Source organism: Pundamilia nyererei, unplaced genomic scaffold, assembly GCF_000239375.1.
Source record: "Pundamilia nyererei isolate P.nyererei 1_Seehausen unplaced genomic scaffold, PunNye1.0 scaffold00061, whole genome shotgun sequence".
Classification (NCBI taxonomy): Eukaryota; Metazoa; Chordata; class Actinopteri; order Cichliformes; family Cichlidae; genus Pundamilia; species Pundamilia nyererei.
The window spans coordinates 1,278,605-1,300,223 of record NW_005187462.1 but is presented as its reverse complement, the minus strand read 5'-3'; the positions used below and the strand labels follow the sequence as shown (position 1 = coordinate 1,300,223).

The window sequence follows — 21,619 nt, the reverse complement described above, 5'->3', positions numbered from 1 at the left end:
TATTTACAAAAATGAGTCAGGAACACATTTATTCACATTTCCTCTATTGTGCCCATGGGTTTGGGAGTACCTGGTCCACAGGATGTCTAACTTTGGGAGAGCCTACTAGCATCGGCATTGTAGGGGAGAAAAGGGGCAGGAAAAATACATACTACTATATTTTACCAATTATGCCATCCTGGTATGATATAAACAAGACAATATGGTTTAAAAATCTAACGTTTAAGTCGATACAGTTTGGTATTTCTTTTATGCGCCTCTTGGTTGGGGCCCCATCTCTACGAGAACCCCGGTCACAGGCCCTGAATGGCCATTGGATAACCTGAGCCTGCTTCTCGAAACCCCAAAGGAACAAATCCCTTCCAAGGACGATTTACCAGAAAATCAGGTAATGGTGCTAAGCTGCTGGTTAATTGGTTTCAACTTTTTTCAGTGCTGACTCTAATCAGTTTTCTGACTCAAGTAAAGTTGCATTAAAACTAGTTTAAGATGCTGTTGTGTCAAAAAGAAAAGTGCCTATGCAGGAAAAATGCCTCGCCTGTAATTAATATTTTATCAGACATATTTATTATTAATGCTAAGTGGTTGTATTGTTGTTCAAGGTGGAGCTGCTTCTAGCTACCGCACATAGTCTTCTGTAGCTCAGTCTAGGAGCTGGAGTCCTTCCAGCGCTACGGTTCCAGTGTATATGAGACTAGATGAGCAAGGGTTAAAAAAACAGGTTAAACGTCACATATTATGATGCTTATAGGAATGAAACCAGATGAGTTTAAAGGAGAAATGTTTTTGTGAATGACCTGGTAAAAATTCATGGACATGTTAAAAGTGACAGGGATCCAAATGACTGATTTTAAAAGCCAAAAAGTTAGAATGTTTCATTATTCACACTGAAAACGCGAATAAGACGTCACACTGTTAAGATGTAACTGTATCCGCAGCTGTCACGTAGTCTAGCTGATAAACTTCTGGTTCATTCAGATCACTGACTTGTTATCGGTTTCGTTTGGTCATCGTGCGCTCGCGGGGTCTCGTGCAAAGAATACAGCAGTGAGCGTGGGTGGCTCCACGCTCACGCCCTCTGCGTCACGCTGCTGAGACCTGGGGAGGAAGACGCTCTGCTCTCACTCTGTCCTGGCAGCGGCGCAGTGAAGTCACCTCCCTCCGTCCTCAGCCGAGGACGCACAGCGCTACAGGAGAAACATGTTCATTAAGTCCAACTGAGGATTTCGCAACTTTAAGTCTGCTGACGCACAAAGGACAAACATTTCGCACAGGTAAACCCACCTGGCTCTTTTTCCCTTCTGCTCGATCTCCTGTAATTGCCTTTTTTGTTAGCTTCTTATTAGTTTTGACTAGTTTCTCTGTGGTTTCTCCAAGTGCTTATCATTTGTCTGTCCCGCTGTTAGAATCTCCTCCCCTGGCTTTGCTGCCCACTGGTTTCCAAGTCGGACCGGTTGTAGTAAAGTTTGAGTGAACAAAGGAGTCATGAAGAAAAGTGTACCTTGCACCGTGTTACAGTCAACTCTGGTTTATTACCATGTATGCAGCGTTTACCCTAAGAAATGTTTGCATACATGGAACTTTCAGATGGGGTCCATATGATTTTCACTCTGATTTTTTAATATATGGCCATGCCCTTCAGCTTTAGTAATGAGGGTTTACTGTGAGTTTAGTTTTGTACAATCAGAGCGGCTCCGGTAAACAGGCTGTGCTGTGTGCGTCTTGGAGTCAAATGAATGAATCTCTTCCTTGGCTTAGGGCAGGGGTGTCAAACTCAAATACACAGTGGGCCAAAATTCAAAACTGGAACAAAGTCGCGGGCTAACGTTAATATTTATTGAAATATATTTATTCCTCCAGATTTAAGAATGAATCTTTTCTTATGGACTCAAACATGTTTTGCTGAAAAACTGAATATGCAACAAGCAAAGCTTAATACTAAACAATATATATATTAGCTGTATAATAGTAGGCCAGCTCTGATAGTCATTTGATGTGGCTTCACGGGCCAAATGTAATTGTTTGACACCTATGGCTTAGGGGGAGAGAAAAAACTCAGTCTAGAGATTTCATCACAACAAATTTGTAGAAGATGATATTAATGAGTTGTGCTTTTTATAGCTGGTGACTAAGACTGCATAGATGCAACATGAGACAAAAGGTTTAAAGAGTCCATCGTATTGACATGGATAATGAAAAGTTCTGCTTTTAACGTCTTGGTTTTCTCATTTCACAGACCTGCCTTTTAAAATGGCCGAACAGAACACCTGTCATTACAATGAGACGATGAAGTTCTTTTACAACCAGAGCGGAGGTGATGACAAATGGGACACCACTCAGCTCATCCTGGTCCAGGTTGTGGGCTCCATCTTCTGCTGTTTCATCCTGGTCTCCAATGTCATGGTCATAGCTGCTGTCATTACCAATAAAAGGTTTCATTATCCTTTCTACTATCTCCTTTCCAACCTGGCTGCCTCGGACTTCCTCGCAGGGATAGCGTACGTGTACCTCATGTTCAACACGGGCGAGGTGTCACGGCAACTTACTGTCACTGGTTACTTCATCCGCCAAGGTCTTCTAGACATCAGTCTCTCAGCTTCACTGGCAAACCTGCTAGTCATAGCTCTGGAGCGCTACATATCTGTTATGAGCTGGAAAGTTCATAGCAACCTGACGAAGAGGAGGGTGACGCTGCTTATTGTGCTGGTGTGGGCCATTTCCATCTTCATGGGGGCTGTGCCCAGTCTGGGCTGGAACTGTATCTGCAACCTGAACACGTGCTCCAAGCTCGCTCCCATCTTCAGCAGGAGCTACTTGATCTTCTGGTCTGTCTCCAACCTGGTGGTGTTCCTTATCATGGTGTCCATCTACCTGAGAATCTACGCCTACGTTAAAAAGAAGACGGCGATGCTCATGCCACACACCTCCGGCTCCATCAACCGCAAGAGGACACCCATGAAGCTCATGAAGACGGTCTTGGTTGTGCTTGGTAGGTGCTACTCATAAAGTAGTTCCCTGAGGAGTATCGCTGATCAGCGGATCATAAAAACACTATTGTGCTTTTTAAAGTTGTCACAAACTTTAGAAACAATTTAGAGTCTCTGCTGAAGATACTTGATTATAATCTAGATGTTCCTGACAAGATGGAAAAGCAAGTTATAAAAGGGGCAAAAAAAATATTAGCTTTGTTCGCCCAAACAGCAGCCATTCAGTGCCCTCATGTCTGAGAAGCTGTCGCCTCAGAGTGTTTAGAAATACCTCTTGTTTTTTAACCGCTGGCACATAAACTCATGATTTAGTGGGACAACGCTTGTCATAATACCTTCTCCCCTTCTCAGTTGACTCATCTTAGACGAGGGCCTCGGATATCATTACTTGGCTCCCTTTGTTGGCGTTTTGCAAGAGGATACCTTTCAATAGAGGCTCAGTAATAAAATCAGACCAGTGCTTTCTATTGTAAACGGTACAATAGGAGTGTACAAGGATATTCTACTGCAGTGCAACTACAGACCATTGGAAGTTACACTGTTTTAAGTACAGTGCTGTGAAAAAGTCTTGAGCCACCCCCCACGTCTGTACATTTGGCTTAGAAAATGGGCGGCAATTCATTGAAACGTGTGCAAACGTGCACAGAGATTTAGAATACGAGTCAAAAACAGTTAATTATTTGGTATGACCACCTTTATTCTTCAGCACAGCCTGAACTCTCTTAGACAAGCTCGCTTGTCATTCCTTTAAATGGTCTTCAGGAATAGTTCACCAGACTTTGAAGGTCATTTGAAGCTATTCTTTGGAAGATGCCTTTTGTTTGAGGCTCTGGGGCGGCCATTGTGTGCTGTTCTATGCTTGTATGCTTTTGCTGCATTGGCAGCATGTTTTAGATAACAAGTACGTCACTGCCAATTTGATATTTTCCAGATGGTTGAATGGTTGATCAAAATCTGAAAGTGTTTTGACATCTTGACAAGATTCCCAACACCATTGACTGACAGGCAGCCTTAAACCATGGCAGAGCCTCCGTGTTTTACAGATGGCTGTAGACACTCGCTGCTGCACCTCTCTCCTCCACACCACATCCTTTCCCCCCAGCTAACAGCTCTTAGTAAATCACCTTTGTGGTCCAAACATACCATTTTATGTCCGTCAAACTGCGTTATCATTGTTATTTTACACAGATTCAGTTCAGGAATAAACAGTTTTTGTGACAGGCTGTTGGCAACAAAGTGCCTAAAGATACAATTTAAAATAGCTTCTTTATGCATAGCAGAAAACTTAGCAGACACAACAATCGTTTATCCCTTGAGTTAGCTGCCTCAGTGTTAGTTGGCTTAATAAACAAAACATTCCTTTGAAAATGGTCAGGTACGAGGACTGGAATGAACTGATTGAAAAAGCAGCCAAAGACAAACTAAAAGAGAACTCGAAGCATTTGCACAGAACTGTATAACACAGTCTATGTATAGTAAGTCACCAAAGCTAGGAATGCAGGCCGGACTGATGCATCTCTGATAGCGCTGCAGGTCAGACGAGTTCCTCAGCGTTCAGTGTGATTGCTTTTTGTTTTGTGTGCTCTTCAGATAAAAGAGAAGGTTGAAGCGTCACACCACAGAGAAATGGTCCGGCGTTGATCTTTCTCAGCTCACACGGGCAGATATCTCAGTGCTGAATGTAGTGTAGAAGATGTTTGTCTGTTTAGACACTTTATTGCAGACGGCTGTGTAATTATCTCTTCCTGCAAGGACACTGCTTCACAGCCTGTGTGGCGTACCATCCACCACACCGCACTGGTTTTCAGTGAACGTCCCCTCCTCCCTACCCAAAAAAGGGAAAAAAGAAAAAGAAGCTATACTCGGGGACTTCGGCGATTGCTTTCAGATGCACTTCTCCATGGCTTGAAGTGTAATCACACAAGTGTAGGTTCGTCCCTTCAGTATGTTAATTTATCTGTTGATTTCCTTCTTCCTCTTAACCTATCTCAGCTTTCATAGGGCGAGATATGGTATAAATCTCCTGTCTATCACAGGGCTAAAGCCCTCCACCGCTGCTCACAGTAGCAATAAGCTTCAACAGTTAACACAGAAACTTACTTACTTAAAACTGTAGCTGGAGAGTATGTAACACAATTATTTTAATGATTATGCTTTATGGGAAAACGTTAATGAAGCTCTTATGGAAGAAACAATTGGACTATCAAAACCTGTGGGGCATGGAGTCAGGTCCAAGGTAAAGGGAAAACTGCTTGTGCAGCAGGGCAAACCAGTTCAGAAATGCGTACGAAGCACACATGCTTTGTTAAAAGCAGTAAAATAACTGATTGCAGAAAGACCTGAAATGCTATGGCCTTTGTGTCACCAAAGAATGAATATGCTAATGCATAAACTGTCCTTTAGAAGTAAAAGGAAACAACAGCTGTCCCTGTTTTCTCTCAGTGTTCGGCCTGTAACAGGTTCGAAGATTGTTTTCAGGGTGTTTTGTTTTTTTGCTCATAATCTTTCCGACTTCATACAATAAATTCACTCAAATTTAAAACAAGTAAGCGTCAGGAATCACTCTTCTTCTTTTTTCATAATTGCGCTTCATGGCACTAGTTTGTCAGCATGCAGTTGTTGTAGTTTAAGCATCCATCTGTTTAAATGTAGCACATCCCAGTGTGTTGGGGCCTGCTTTTGAAGTGAAGCATCGTAATACTCCCGGCAGATTTGTTTTCATTCTTTAAGCGTAACCACAAATCGACAAATGAATAGCAAAAGGAGCAGATGTTCAAAACATGGGCTTCTAAAGCCTTTTTATTTGTAAGAGATTTAAGAGGAAAAAAGTTTGAGCTTGTAGAATACCTCAAAATCTGCACGGTGATGGAATCTCAGTTACAGTTTGGTTCACGTTACTTTGGACATCAAAGATGATGAAAACAAATTCAGGCGGGAGAGGGCTGCATATAAATAACTCGTTTTTGAGTTTTAGAATAAAAGCTGAGCTCAACCCTTCTCCCACACCCCTCTGTCTGACAAAAGAAATGGTGAGCTGTAAAAAACCCCAAACAAAAAACATGTTTTTCTCCTGCTGTTGACATAAAGCGCAGAGATGCTCTAGTAGAGCAGACAGGTTGATGCTTGTTGGTTCGTTTTATTTCCAGAAAAGCTTTAGTTGCTTTGCTTTGTGCCCAAACATGTTTGAAGTAGATGGCTGCTTCAGTGCCTCCATGACCCACCTCATTATCTGCTACACACAGTTAAGTACTGAGCACAATAATGGCATTGTGTTTCCAACCTGCGTCTACTTGTTTCTCGACTAGAATAGGTTGAATTTAAGCAACGTGGTTCTTTTACATTCTGTGCTTTAACTTCAGTTTGTTAACACATAATTCCATTTGTGTAAAATATAACTTCTGCACAATTCCTGATCTCCACATGTGCACAGCAATCGGGCACCGGGTGGAAGTTTGAATGTTTATACAGAGCATCCAAAAATCTACAGGCTGTGGTTATGTTTACCGTCTGCTGAAAACCTCTGGTTAATGTAGGTCCGATCGTGACGTAAGGTCGGGCAGAAGCAAATAAATAAATGAAATATGTACAAGTGGCCCCCTCAGCCCAGCAGCATTTATTATGCCAAGAAGATACTAATGGAAAAATGCAGACTGGCTTCATTTTGGAGTAATAAACCGTAACTATCACCCGACCCCTGCATCATCTCTGGCCACACAACCTCAGCAACCATCTTTTTTCATTTTCCTGCTTCCTCTGCTCACCTCAGTCTGTTTGCTAAGCCTTTACATTGATTGTCACGAACTGGCCCAAGTGAAATGCAGCATCCTGCAAACAAAAAAAAAACACACGAGAGGAATTAATAAGAGTAACCAAACTTAAAGTTTAACATAGTGTGAAAAGAAGATGGAGCACACCGGTGACCTCAGTAACATAAAAATGCCTGCAAGTCTGCAGAAGAGAGAAGTGAATGTTTGCAGCATGTATTGTAAAGAAAAACCACCAGAAAGGAAAGATTAGAGATGACCAAAAACAAACACAGCTCTAAAGAGGCGTGTGGACAGATGAATCGGAGCTCGGCTGTACCGGTTCCTCTGAAAGAAGTGAACTGTTGATGTCTTGTTCTGAGTCGAAGCATCGGGAAAGGTGTGTCAAACATGGCGGAGGCAGTGAGATGACGTAAGCATGCACACCCTCCAGAGGCAGTGAGTTCATTGATGATGTGCCAGAAGACAGAAGCAGCCAGATAAACTCTGAAGTGTGCAAAGCTACACTTTCTGCTCTTTCAGCGGAATACACCAAAGCACTGAAAATGACCCGAAACATACTGAAAATGACCCTTTTTTTAAAAAGATAACGAAATGAAACGATCTGCAGTGGGAGAGTCGGTCACACCAGATTAACCTGATTTAACACTTGCTGATGATAAAGTAGTATGATAAGGCAAAACAAAGAAGACTGTTTGCTGTTTGTTTTTGCCTTTTCAAACTGTTCATGACGAAGGTTTTAAAATATGGAAACAAAAGGACGTAATTCCTCAATCTTTAATGCAGTTTCTTTTGTTCGTTTGCTAGGATCAAAGCTGAAAGTCGCCTCTTTAGAACAATTTTCATCAATATTTTAGTTCATACAATAAATGTCCTAAAATGTCTTGTCATAACTGTATAATAAGACATTTATTATTTAAGTTTCATCTGCAAAATGTTGAAGATGCGACTTTTCAGACTGCCTTTGTGCAAAAATTATACACACTTTTGAAAGGAAACGTACTGAAGATGATGACGCAGTTTGCTTCTTTCTCTTCAGGGGCCTTTGTGATCTGCTGGACTCCTGGCTTGGTGGTTCTGCTGATGGATGGCCTTAACTGTGAGAATTGTCACGTCATGAAGTTAAAGCGCTGGCTCCTGCTCCTGGCTGTACTCAACTCTGTCATGAATCCCTGCATCTACTCTTACAAGGATGAGGAAATGTGGGCAACTTTTAAGAACCTCATGCGCTGCATTGGCAACGGCACTCGTCGGCAGAGGTCAACAAATGCCAACTCCAAGCCACTGAGCTCTGGGCACGACACGGGCAACAGCCAGCCTCCCTCAGAAGAGATGAAGAATGATGAGGGTTTACTCAAGAACTGAAAACTTTTTCTTTTTTTTCTTTTTTTTGAGAACATCTGTCCAGATCTGAACGATCTTTATGAAAAGAGACTGGAGCCGACTTGAAAGAGAAGCTGCACATGTCTCCAGTTGGTCTCAGTGGGTTGTGTTTGTCCTCAGATTAAAAGCAGTCTCCTGAAGAGACATTTCACCCCAACTCCTCCACTGCTGGAGTTGGTTCGATGGAGATAGGGATCTTCATGCACTGCTGTTTCCCCTAATGAATGCAAACGAGCTGTTCTGTCAGGGTTTGATCATGTTTGGACACATACCTCCCATTCTTCCATAATGGGAATCATCCTGTGTTTTTTTTATCATATCCTCTGGGTTGCGTAAGCACGGGTGACGCTGCGCTCGAATGGCTGATTAAAACAAGTCGGCGTGGCGTGCACGGCTGTTCATTTCCCCTTTAAGCCTGCGAGGGAGTAAACCATATGAAGTGTGACATCAATATGATTTTCTGTATATCTGCTTGATTCTTCCACTAAGTTCACTTCGTGGTTAGCTTTTAAGGAATGCTGTAGTGGAAGAACTAGTCAAGAAGAGTGACATTTCGTTCCAAGTCGGGCACTGTAAAGCTGCGGCTTCGCTTGGGCAGGACGCGGTTTTATGTTTATTTTATGCTTTCAATAGATCCAGCAAAGCATGCTTGAAACTATACTGTGCAGAAAATATGTACTTGGTGTGAGAATTTCAGTCACTTCTTGTTGAGTAGTTTGGCCTCTGGTGGACAGTCTGTCTCCTTTTTTCAGTTCACCTGTGCAAAACTATGACCTGCAGCAAATCACGCAGGCAGACTTGTTGTGTAACTTTTCTTTATTCAAACATCCGCTTCAGCTTGCTGAGTGGCTGATGCTGCTCTGATGAAACAGCTGGTCACCAGTAAAAGAGCTGTAAAATGATGTTGCAACACACTGGATTCCAGCTGGAGGTTTGGCATACAGTAGGCCCTCAGGACCTGAAGACGATACGACTGAATAGACTGTACCTCCCTTTGCGAACACAAGCGCTGCAGGCTGCAGGCTGATTAGGAAAACTTCCTGGTCAAATCTAAACCACTGACTGGGCTCAAATGACTTTTCTTTGGTTGTAAAGTATTTATGCCATGTATGTTGTAAAGGACGTCATTAAAATTGTAAATTGAGAGACAAGTTAGTGGAGCCGTTTACACCTTCTGTGGTTTGTTTGTTAGGCTGAGGTGACCTGTGTTCCTGTGTAGTTTTGGACTTTTAAAGCCATAAAACTTTAATGTCTTTTTAAATATCTAAGGACATCCTTTTTTTAAAATAAGCAAATATAAGAATGTGTACAATATTTCTTTTATGACATGATATAGAAACCTTAAGTTAATTCCAGAAGAATATGGAAAATATATACATTTTTATATCTTTCAGTATTTCCTATATTTTCAGCCATAACAGCAGGCTCGTGGAAATATTAGTTGATTGGTTGGTCAGTTTTTTGTTGTTTTTTGCTTTATCTTCATTTCCAGAGGACTAATGGTGGAAAATAGCCTAAGTCTCTTAACAACCATCAGTTTGTCATAAAGTTTTGCTGCAGACTTTTCAGCTCGTCTCTAGACTGTAGTCTTGTTAAATGTTGCACACACCACCCATTTGGCACCCACACCAGTCAAAACAAGCCATGCAATGCCTGAAAATCCAGTTCGACTGAAGCTAAGTGTCTATAGATTTTAACTCTGATGATCAATGCTAAGTGATGACTGATTATAATACTATAAACCTTTGCAGAATTGATTGCACCAAGAAGAAGCACTAAAAGGACCGTCTGTAATGAAGTACTGCAGCTTGAGAGCACTTTGGGATGATTTAGGCTATTTAATGGGCCTCAAGCACTAAACGCTTCCAGTCAATTATATTATTGGGCAACGAGTCTGATAAAAATAAGTAAACCCTGTGTGGATCGCACTGTAAAAATTGGACAATATGAATTAAGTATAGATTTAGGCAGTTAATAATAATCATTAAATGCAGGTATAAGAGCGAACTATTCAAACCCACTCTCTAGATTTCGGTCCATATAGATGTAAATTCCTTTCTTTCCAAAGTAAACACTCGATACTGCGTATCATAGACGTCGTTCTTGTTCTCCCCAAAAGCCCTGTTTAAGTGTCAGGTCTCCCTCTAATTTACAACAATCAACATGCTTGAAACGAAAGCCTTTTGTTTACTCTTAGCAACCACAAACCCACAGCCAGTTTTATTTTTCCACAAGCCGGATGTACTGTGTTACTGCATTAACATCCTTTCAAACTTTTTAAACCTCACACGGCGGTCTGAATGTATTGCCCTGTGCAGAAGCAGAACAGGTACATGTATAGCCTGGTTGTAAATGACATCCAGTTTCGTTTCAGTTGTTGAGATATGGGTTGACTCGGGTCATGTGGTTTGCATGTACATGATGCTGCATGGCAGCGCACATTGTATGACCAAAGCAGAGGCCTCTGCAGATCTGTAATTCCTGCTGACTGGCACGCTGGTTCAACCTTCTGAAAAACCTGAACTGTTAACTGCGTTGTGTGGCCGTCTTTTTCTACAGCTGTGCTGTAATTATGCCTTCTTGAAAAGCCAATTAAATTTCACATATGTTCAGAAATGCCGTCTTTTGGTTTATTCTAAATGTTAGGGCAAACAGATGTAGGCACAGATGGGAAATGTTGCATAAATCATCCCTTTTGCTCTAAAAATAAGGACTCATATCGCATATGAAGGCCAGCTTCAAAATTCAATCAGATTACAGACTTATTCAGCATAAATCAGCAAAAGATAAAAATAAAAAGTTTGTCATGTATTCACTTTATATGGTTCTCACATCCAGAGAACCTCAACATACTTTATTAAATACATCTGTCTGACTGCAAGTAAGTGCAAATTACATCGTATGGCAGCAACTCAGTGCATCTACACTTGTAGGAAGAAAGGTGACTTTGGAAGTGGCCGAGTTGTTGGTGCCAAACATCTGATATTTTAGAAACTGTTGATCTTCTGGGATTCTCCCGACACAACCATCTTTGAAACTGGCCCGTTACCTGAGAGAAAATCCCTCGTTGATGCCAGCGGTCACAGGAGCATAGCCAGGCTGCTTTAGCTGATAGGAACGCAACAGTAACTCAAATAACCACAAAGGTATGCAGAAGAGTGAAGTCTGAATGCACAGCATGTTGAACTTTGAAGCAGATGAGCTGCAGCAGCAAAAGACAATGCCCGTGTCACTTTTGTCATCTACGAACAGGAAACTGAGGCTATGGTTCAGAAAACTGGAAAAATGCTCCCACGAGGCTCAATTTCTGCTGCAACATTTGGTTGATGAATGAAACAAAACAAAACATGAAAGCATGGATCCATCTCGCCTTGTATCAACGGTTCAGGCTACTGCTGGTGATGTAATGATTTTTTTTAGCACACTTGGTCCCTTTGGTACCAACTGAGCATCATTTAAAGGCCACAGCCTGCCTGAGGTTATTTAAGACTCTATTTCAAACACAAAGGACAAACTAACCAAGTATGGCAACTTAGTTTGCAATGTTCAGGTTTTTGTGTAATGCTGAGGAACCCAATTATTTTGCTGTCCCCTCAAAAGGTGTAGAGATTTTTATTATAATGTGTTAGCAGAGTGCTTTTGTTGATGCCCACTGCTGATCTTTTCCTTTTATTTTTGGCTTAAGTTAAAGATGTGTCTTAAATGAATGAACATTTCCACTTTACACACATGTGGCTGTCGTGTCTGCTGGGATCTGGACAACACAGTGCTCAACAAACCAAATGACCTATGAACGTTTGACCACCTCCAGCTCTCTGTCTTGCACTCTGTCTCTTGCTGTTTTCCAAAGTTTATGACAGGTTTGGAAAGGACGGAGGAATTTCAGTGTCTTTGGAGAAACTAGGGCCTCTATAAATCATATCTGTTTGTGAAATGTGCAAATATTGGATATAGTATCCCCGCCTTCAAGCATATTTACACTGTTTGAATGCAAATGCAAACCCATGTGTTGTCACAAGTCAGGCCTCACATTACCCACGAGTAGCAGCAACTATTGGGGAAGAGTTCAGTGTCATGCACACACTTACAGCTTCAGACTCCTACGAATACAACGTCACAAACAGGATTTTCGAGCTCAGGTGAAGATCTGCCGTGCCCAAAACACACACATACAAACACATGCTTGGCATCACACTGAATCAGTGATTGTTACTTTAAGAGCTGCTGCTGGGAAACACAAAAATGAAAGCGCCTGTGTTAATTACACATTTGTGTAGCTGGACACAAATACTAGAAAAATCTCACAGCGTCTATATAAAAGGTGACTATTCAGAGAAAGCTCTACAACAAGCAATACCAACATCACATGTGAGGAGTTTCAGCTCTGTTTGGTTTTGTGGAGCTTCTGCATTTGAAAAACCGACACAGACTGTCGTGTTGACCGCGCGCTAACTTTCACTTCTAGTAATGCGTCCGAGCATCTGTCATGAACGTGAGCCTGTCACACAGGAGTAACGCTAATGGCACAAACTACTCGAGTATCAGGGGCCACAACTGACACAACAATATGTGACGCACATCATAATGACAATGCTGAGCTGTTTCATCACCTGTTTAATTAACTGTTAATGTATTTCATATATTTATATTACTGACAGAAACACACACACACACACACACACACACACACACACACACACACACACACACACACACACACACACAGATATTTGCATTGTTAACGTCCTTTATAACCAAGAGAAATAATGCAGAAACATCATCTTCTTCACTCTGACTTCCTCAGGATTCATCTGAAAATATTTGGTACTTAATGCTCGTGTGGTGCTTCTCTTTACTTTCTAATGACTGACTTACTGCGAGTGTACGGCTGTGAACGGCTTAAACTGCAAGGTTGGAAGCATTGTAGTGATAAAGCACATAATTCTCTTTGACTCTGTCTCAGCTGGCACACCCAGAATAAGCTTCGTGTAAAAACCTTTTAAATTCCTTTTCAAAGCATCATAACTTTATCTAATGTCGCAGCTCTGGTGGAAGATACTTATGAATGAATCCACATGTCTGCAGACTTGAACAACTAGTGTAGAGGAGTGAAAGCACATTTTGTTGGAGCACTTCTGCAAACTGTCTGTTGAAAACAAAAAAACCCCCAAGGAGGACTGTGTGACCACCGAGTGTGTGACAGCGGTAAAAATAGTGACTCACAGTGTAACCAAAGCAGGAAGGATGACTCAGAAATACTGGACTTCAAAGGTAAAGCAGCACAAACAAAAAGCGCTGCATATGTTACGCCGGTGTTGTGGACCGGCGTAACGTTGTGTAACATGAATTTCAGAACTGACGACATTTTACTTTTACTTCTACTGACAAAATGCAGCTCTTAAAAACACACACGTGCTCACAGAGATATGCAACAGTGTGAGAACATGTTTTCATTTGCTCAGGCATGTCGCCTAACAGCCGACTCACTGCATATTTGTACCAAATTAGAAGCTGGTGTACTTTGGATTGTGTCATACCTACTGAGTCACGGGATTCGTTTTTAATATTCTGGGAAAATATTTTTTAATATGATTATACATCCATACCAGGTTTTGCAGCTCCGCATCCATGACGTGAATCTCCTGTTCTACCACATCGTAAAGGCGCTCTGCTGGATTGAGAACTGGTGGCTGTGGAGGCCGTTTAAGTGTCATGTTCAAGAAAGCAGTCTGAGATTATCTCAGCTTTGTCACACGGCTTATTACCCTGAAGGAGGCAGCCATAAAAACATGGGCCCACTGTGGTCGTACAGGGACAGACACGTCAGCAACTATTCCCAGGTGTGGTGTTTAAATGAAGGTCGTCTGGTCCAAAGGGCTCTGAAGTGTACTGAGAAGTATCCCCTACACCATCATGCTGCCACCATCAGCCTGAACCATTGAAACCAAAATGAAAGATCAAGGTTTTCATGTTGTCTATGCTCAGTTCTGACCCCACTATCTGAATGTTGCAGCTGAAATCAAGACTCGTCAGACAAGACGGGATTTTTCCGACCTTCTTCTGTGAGCCTGTGTGACACGGAGTCTAACATTCCTGTTCTTATCTGACAGGAGTGGCACCCGGTGTGATCTTTGCACATCTGCTTTATTTGCATTATTTGCATTGCTGCTGCCTTCCTATCATCTCATACCAGTCTGGTTTACTCCTCTGGCCTCTGGCAAGAAAGCATTTTCACCCTCTCACTGGACATTTTATCAGTTTCAGGATGATCTCTGTATACCTTAGAGACGGTGTGGGAAAATCCCAACAACCACGCAGCATTCAGCGTCACTTAAATCACCTTTTTTCCTCATTCTGGTGAATTTCAGCAGAAACCTTTGACACTGCTGGCATGCTTAAATACCTCGATTTGCTATCATGTTATTTGCTGATTAGATATTTGCATTTGTGAGCAGTTAAAGAGGAATACTTAACAAAGTGGGGGAGTAATTTTAATGTCTGTCACAGTTTTATTAAATGTTTATCCAGCAGTTTTTACAGCAAAAACACATTAAATGCAGATTTATGTAAAGATTCTGTCTGTTGCATGAAAAACAAATGATTTTGTCTGAACATGGGGATGTAGTCGACGTGCAGCGTGTTTCATTCACTGCTAGAAAACTCAGTCATTTACTCATTGACTGTATTTAAGTACAGTTTTGAAGCATTTGTGTTTACGCCACTTGTGTTTTTACTGCAATTAGTTGCTTGTTGTTTGGTAGCCTGTTAACACAAAATATGGTAAATAAGTTAGGATGCATTCATATACAGCAGGGCCAGGTTAGATAAAGATCCCAGTGGATAAACTATCTGGGTGCAAAGTAGTTATATGTAGTAATATGATACACATCCATCATCCTCTTCTCTTTCTTCCCAATCTTCATCAGTGTCAAGGTGGGCCTTGGGCTTCCAGTCCCCCCATTCAGCAATGGCTTCATCCTAACCATGATGGTCAAGCTGTGCACTAGAATAGAATAGAATAGAATAGAATTCACTTTATTGTCATTGCACATGCACAGGTACAGGGCAACGAAATGCAGTTTGCATCAATCCAGAAGTGCTTTAGAGATATAGATATATTACAATATATATAGATATGTAAGTATATTACAGAAATGGGTCTATTATGGTATGTTATAATGTACACGGTATGAAGTATGTTATGAATATTCTATAACTATAAGTATGTACAGGCTGTAGTGAGTACAAGCTATGAACAGGATATGAACAGGATATAATAGGATATAATATGAAATAAATAACTTTACAGAATCTGAGATATACAGTTATGCAGAAATGGGAACTATGCAAGTTGTAAACAGTTGTGGGATTAAAAATTATCGTATGTACAGAATGATTATTTACACAGAGCTATACAGTAGTGCAGTTAAGATAAGTGAGATATAATTCCTACAGAGGCTATAAAGTGCTGGTGGTTGTGAGTGGTGGTTCAGTCCATGTTGTTATTATTGTGTGTATGAGGGTACAGTTGTCCATTGTGTGTGTGTGTAGGTGGTTGTGTGTGTGTGTGTTCAGTCCATGAGTTTAACGTGGGTCAGATGTCAGGAGGCAGAGTTCAGGAGTCTGACAGCTGTGGGGAAGAAGCTGTTCCGGTTCCTGGTGGTCTTAGTCCGGAGGCTCCTGTAGCAATTCTGGATGAATAATCCGGTTGAAAGTATGCATGCAAACACACAGACACACAAATAAATGCATGTGACTCATGTGTTGATGTTTATCTTTTCTTCTCCTTCCTGCAGCGGCTGCAGTACCAGAAACAGAAGATGTTTTGTGCTGAAAGCTGGATCATCAACTACAAGATCATAATATTTGGTAAAAATGTCTCAAAGATGCAGTTTACACTTACACGTGCATTTCCACAGAAAACACAACTCACTGGAAACTCAACAGTTTAACTTTCTTTTGAGAAAAGAAAAGAAAGAGAACAAAGTGTGAAATAATAGACCTTGATTGATCTTTTGCATACTGAGATTTTAATCATATTGATGATGAGTGACTTTTGTCTTTTAATAAGAGCGTTTTTCATCCACGCACACTAGACTCCTCTCAGGATTTGGAGATCACGTCAATGTAAAAGCAGCAGGGGTCAACACTTCCTTCAAACAAGGCTTCATACAGCCTGATATATAGTGAGATGCTGTCAAAAATTGCTGACATAACTGATGTCATTTTATTTTGGCCAAGTAACTGGACCAGTCCCAGTCCGTGCATGTTCATGGACTGTGTGCTAATCCACTGTCCCAGTGGAAGCCTGGCTTATGTCCTGCTGAAGGATGACGTCCTTATTAACTCTGGCTTCAAGTGGGAAAAACTCGCATTTACAATATTCTGATAATTTACTGTTATTATGTTTTCAATCTACGTTTAACAATAATCATGTGCTAGCTACAGATACAGACTATATAGTGGAAATGATCCGTGAACTGATCTTTGCTATAAGAAATATTAGAAATTAATCTCAGTCATTAAAATCAGTAAATACTGCTAAATAATACTAATAAATGTTTTGAATGACCGGAGAAAAAATTGAAAATCCTTTCAAAATGTCCTCATCTTACCATTATGAAATGCTAGCAGAAGGCATTTTTGTGTTTGTTTGGGTGTGTTGCTAACTTTGGTTGGAAGAAAACATGCAAAAGTCAAAATCTCAGATCATCTCATACTGGTTTCTCAGTAATGCTAGTACTGGTATGTCTTTTCCCCTGCAGGCTTTTGTTTGTCACCGGTATCACCCGTAGGATGTCCAGCACAAAAAGTTTCACGAGACACTTGAAACTGTAACAGGTAACAATATGTCATCATAAATTACACAGTGAGTCGTGATTATACTGGCAAAACACACAATTTGTGTTACAGTAGTCACACTTACTCACCTTAGCCCTCATAGGAGTCATAGCACTACACACCCTACAACAGCAGCATCGTCCTACTTCACTGAACCCTTGTGCTTTTCTGTGTTCGGCCTCAGATTGTCGACTCTGTGCCTGCAGAAAGGAGAAATTTGACAACTTTAATTTAGGGCATGTAAACCTCATATACGAAACTCCAGAGGTCCTGCCGGCAAGCAGCTCCACAACATCAGCAGCAGATGTGTATCGGTGTTTTGGAGAGACACACTATAAGCAGTTAGTGGTAGTTAAAGCAGCAAAATTGGATTATTGTAGTATTTGGATCATGCAGTTACTCCGTGTAGCTAAGCTGAAGACTTAGTTACTGAATCTGTCTCTTTTTTTGTCTTTTCTGCAGCCTTGACTGTAGTTGTGATTGCAGCTTGTTCTGACCTCATTTCAGCAAGTATGACAGCCCTCTAGATTACAACCTTCAGCATCCTTTTGATCTTTGTTTTGTGACCAGCAGGAACAGGCTGAGGGACTGAGGATGTGGCGTCCCCCCCCTCCCGCCGCCTGAACTCAAAGCAGAAGACAGATAATAACTGTCGTAGTCCCCAAACACTATTTTGAGGTCTGTAACATGTGCAAATATAGCTGGGAATATATGATTTTTGTACAAAGAAAGCAGCTGGTAATTTTAAAGTCGTGTGAAAAGTTTTCACAGTGCTCTATGCTGTCCTGTGAAAAACTAACGCTACCCCGAGTGTTTGCACAGGAATTACGAGGGTGGGTAGCCGCTTTCTGCTGATAATCAAATACACTCGACTAATTGGTTATCAGCAAGTATGAGCGCCTTTATAAAAGCAGAGATTCTGACAGTTTTCTGGTTCAGAGCATTGCGGTGTGTTGACACAGTGTCACAGTCGCCCCAGAAAATTCACCCCAAGGTCAGACCATGCAGTGCTCAACCCAAGAGCTACATCTGAGACTCTTCGGGCTCCGTTAACATGTTAAATGGAAAAGTTCATGACAGGACAGTTAGAAAACGACTGCACGAGTATGACTTGCTTGAAAGTGTTCACACGAGAAAGCCTCTTTTCTCTCAAAAGAACATTGCAGCATGGTCTGTGTTTGCAAGTTTCATCCAAACAAACCGCAATACTTCTGGAACAATGTCCTTTGGATGGAAGAGACCAAAGGGAGATGTTTGGCCTTAATGCACAGCGCCACATTTGGCCTAAATATAACAAAGCACATCAGCAGAAACACTTCATTCCAACTGTCAAGCATGGTGGTGGAGGGGTGATGATTTGGGCTGATTTTGCAGCTGCTGGATCTGGACACCTTGTTGTCTTTGACCCTATCGTGAACTCCTCTGTATGCCAAAGTATTCTAGAGTCAAATATGAGGCTATCTGTCCAATAGCTAAAGACTAAAAGTGGCTGAAAATGAGTCATGCAAGAGAACAATACACAGCAGCAAATCTAAAACAGAATGACTGAAAACTGAAATGTTGTTGTTGAAAATTAAGAGAGCTCTGCTAAACAAATGCCCACAAAGCTGACTGAACTAAAGCAGCACTGTGCAGAAAATTCCTCTGCAGTGATGTGAGAGACTCGTAAAGTCATACAGAAAACAACTGCTTCAAGTTATGGCTCCTAAAAAGTCTTCTAAAGGTTATTTAACTGTGGAGTTTAGTTGTTCAGATGATTGCACAGTGTCCTATGAAAACGTTCTTTTTCACATGACTGTATGTTTTTGCAAATTATAACTTTTGATTTGTTATAAGTCACTCAGTGTTTTCCTCTCTGTAAAACTTTAGCAGCTCATTAAGGGGTGTTGGTCACAACGAAGGCCAGGTAACGCTACGAAGCATGTAAAGAAGATGCCTGAAAAGATGAACCCCCACACAGTCAGCCCTGTGAACACAATGATGAACCTGGTAAAAAGAAAGTTACATTAGAAATAATTACAGACTGTTATCTTTAAGAAATCCGGGTTTCTGTGAGTTTTAGACTCACAGAAACATCTGGTGTCCTTGGAGGAAGTCCACTAGATCTTCTTCAAGAGAAAGTGAAGACTGATTGATGTACTGTAAGAAAAACAATGAGGAGAGATGGAAAGGGTCCACACTGCTTTAATGAGGATTATGAGAAGAGAACACACTAATATATATAGGCCAGCAGAACTTATATTTATGTAATAGGTGGTTAGGAACAGTAAAATATTGTATTACTACTACTTTGTATTTCCGCTGTGCACATTTCACAGTGAAGCATATGAACAAAAAACAACACTTGAATTGAGATTTAAGGACGTAGTGAAATGTACTCACTGCCATCTGGTGGAACATTAGAGACAGTTATTGCTCCAAATACAGAGTGAAAGCACCGTCAGCTGTGAAATGCTGTGTATGCTACCAAAGCTAATGGCTGCACAACATTGGACACAATGCTGTTTACTTCAGCGTTGTGTCCACTGAGCTTGTTTCCTAGTGGATATTATTTCATTTGAAAATAAGACGTCTGAAAGATTTATTATCTAAAGGGTAATTTATCAATTTGCTGTCAGAGATTGCCTAATTGTTAGTGGAGCTGTTCCTGTAGTTCCTCCATGGCAGTCTCTGGGGTCCTTAAGAAAGTGGCATCAATCATGCGGGAGAGGAGAGATTCCCAGTATGGCACTGGATCTTGAGCGCGTCTGGCCCACAGTTCAGATCAATCCTGACACACAGATGAAGATCCCCCAATCTGCTCCTGTGGTCCTCTTAGGCACATCCATCATCCTTTTAACAGTTAGTCTCACCACACAAACTACTGTGCACCATGTCACAAATCAGACTGTACATAAAAAGAATCTGACATGCAGATAAAAAATAATATAAAAACTAATTAAACCACGAGAACAAACGTCAGCTTTCTTTTTACCTAAACACAGCGTTTGCTTAGTTTATTGGGATCCAGTCACCCTGCACATACGTGAAGTCTGATCAGGACTCATAGTACTTCTTTCTCAACTTTTACTTGCGTGTGCATTTCTGTGGGGAAATACATTTACAAACACTCCAGAAGGGGGCGATCTTCAGCACATTCCTGGCCACTGGCAGCGTCGTTGCTGCAGTGATTGGATCTTTTGTGGCATCTCAATGAACAAAGAGGATCCCTAAACCCACCCAAGTTAAACCTAATTATGGTGGTATTTTTTGCATACCATGACATTTGGTTTTTTTGTGTATTTTGAAGGGAAATGGATGCCAAGAACAGATAAGCCTCTCTCATATTTGAAACTGACCAGAAAACACATTTATAAAGCCAGGGAAACTTCACTCCAAATATAAATGCGTGTAACAGATATTTGTACTCATTTCCCATTATCTTGTACATTTCTGGCTTCTTTTCACATGGTAACCTAAAACCTCTTTTTATGTGGGTGGTGGCAGTATGATTACCGGGGAGTGGTTAACATCTCGGTCCCGGGGGACAGGGCTGAAGAGCTGACATTGATGTCTTACTCAGATGGAGCCTCAGCTGCTACTCTCTGCCATCAGATCCTAATGGCTTTATTTAAAATTCAAAGGGGAGACACTCTGCAATATGACTCTCTTCTCTCATTCAGCCACTCTCATTTTCTTTCTTTCAATACAACAGGGAAAAGGTTGTGCATGAATCTTCTATTTGAAAGTTAATGTGAAGTAAGAGTTGTGATAGTTTTGTATTCTCCAATAATTTTTATTTATTATTATTTTTTGACATTTTGACTTTTTTTTAAATTAGTTTCTGTGTTTAAAAAAAATCTGATTATTATTTTTTAAATGATTAGCTTTTATTTTTGTCTAGAGGGCTTATGTCAGATTTATGAAAATCAGTACAGGTGTTATAATAAAAACACAGAACTTTTTGAAAGCAGTTGACTCACAGACTTGTAGACATCCAAAGTCTCAATAAACATGTGCATCAATGCCTCATTGGGCATTATTAGTTGTAATAACACGGTGACCAAACCAACAAGTACTAAAACTAAAGATATTTTCTTTATATTTATATTTTATTTTTAAAAGCCTTTTTTACGTTTTAGTTTAGTTAACAAAGCTGCCTTTTTCACCAGGTTACTATAGTTAACTAAAAAGCATTTTAGTTAGGTCCCAACTTCAATGAGTGACTGATTGCTTCCTAAAACTACAGAAAACCAGTGCGTGAAAAGGCTGTGTCCTTGCAGGCTGTTTAGAGAACAAATATGCAGATAGGGCAATAGGATGAACATATATATCATTATTTAGTTAATAATCAGGATTAACACTTAATCAGGATTGGGTATATTACAAAAATAGTGTCTGACCCAAACATTGCTTTTGTAATATAAGAATGTCTGTTTTGTCGTTTTGATCATTGTAACTACAATTTGGAGTATTAATTCTACTTTTCCTATAGACATTAAAGTTAATGTGATGTGATAATTTTGTTCGTACGATGGTGAATGCATCTGATTACAGAATAATCCCACTATTCACGAAAATGTGCTCCTTCTATAATTAAATCTCCCTCTTATTGCTGAACACTAAATTACTAAATAATAATGAAATAAATAATGAATATATATA

At 40.7% G+C, this 21,619-nt stretch overlaps 1 protein-coding gene across 1 annotated transcript; it reads left to right on the top strand.

The window, feature by feature from the left end:
* Positions 1-1,001: 1,001 nt before the first annotated feature.
* Positions 1,002-9,397, top strand: lpar3 (lysophosphatidic acid receptor 3). Its single transcript, XM_005734944.1, has 3 exons — positions 1,002-1,274; positions 2,237-2,989; positions 7,791-9,397. Exons 2-3 carry the CDS (start codon positions 2,251-2,253, stop codon positions 8,114-8,116), a joined length of 1,065 nt encoding a protein of 354 aa, XP_005735001.1. The 5' UTR covers positions 1,002-1,274; positions 2,237-2,250; the 3' UTR covers positions 8,117-9,397.
* Positions 9,398-21,619: the final 12,222 nt, after the last annotated feature.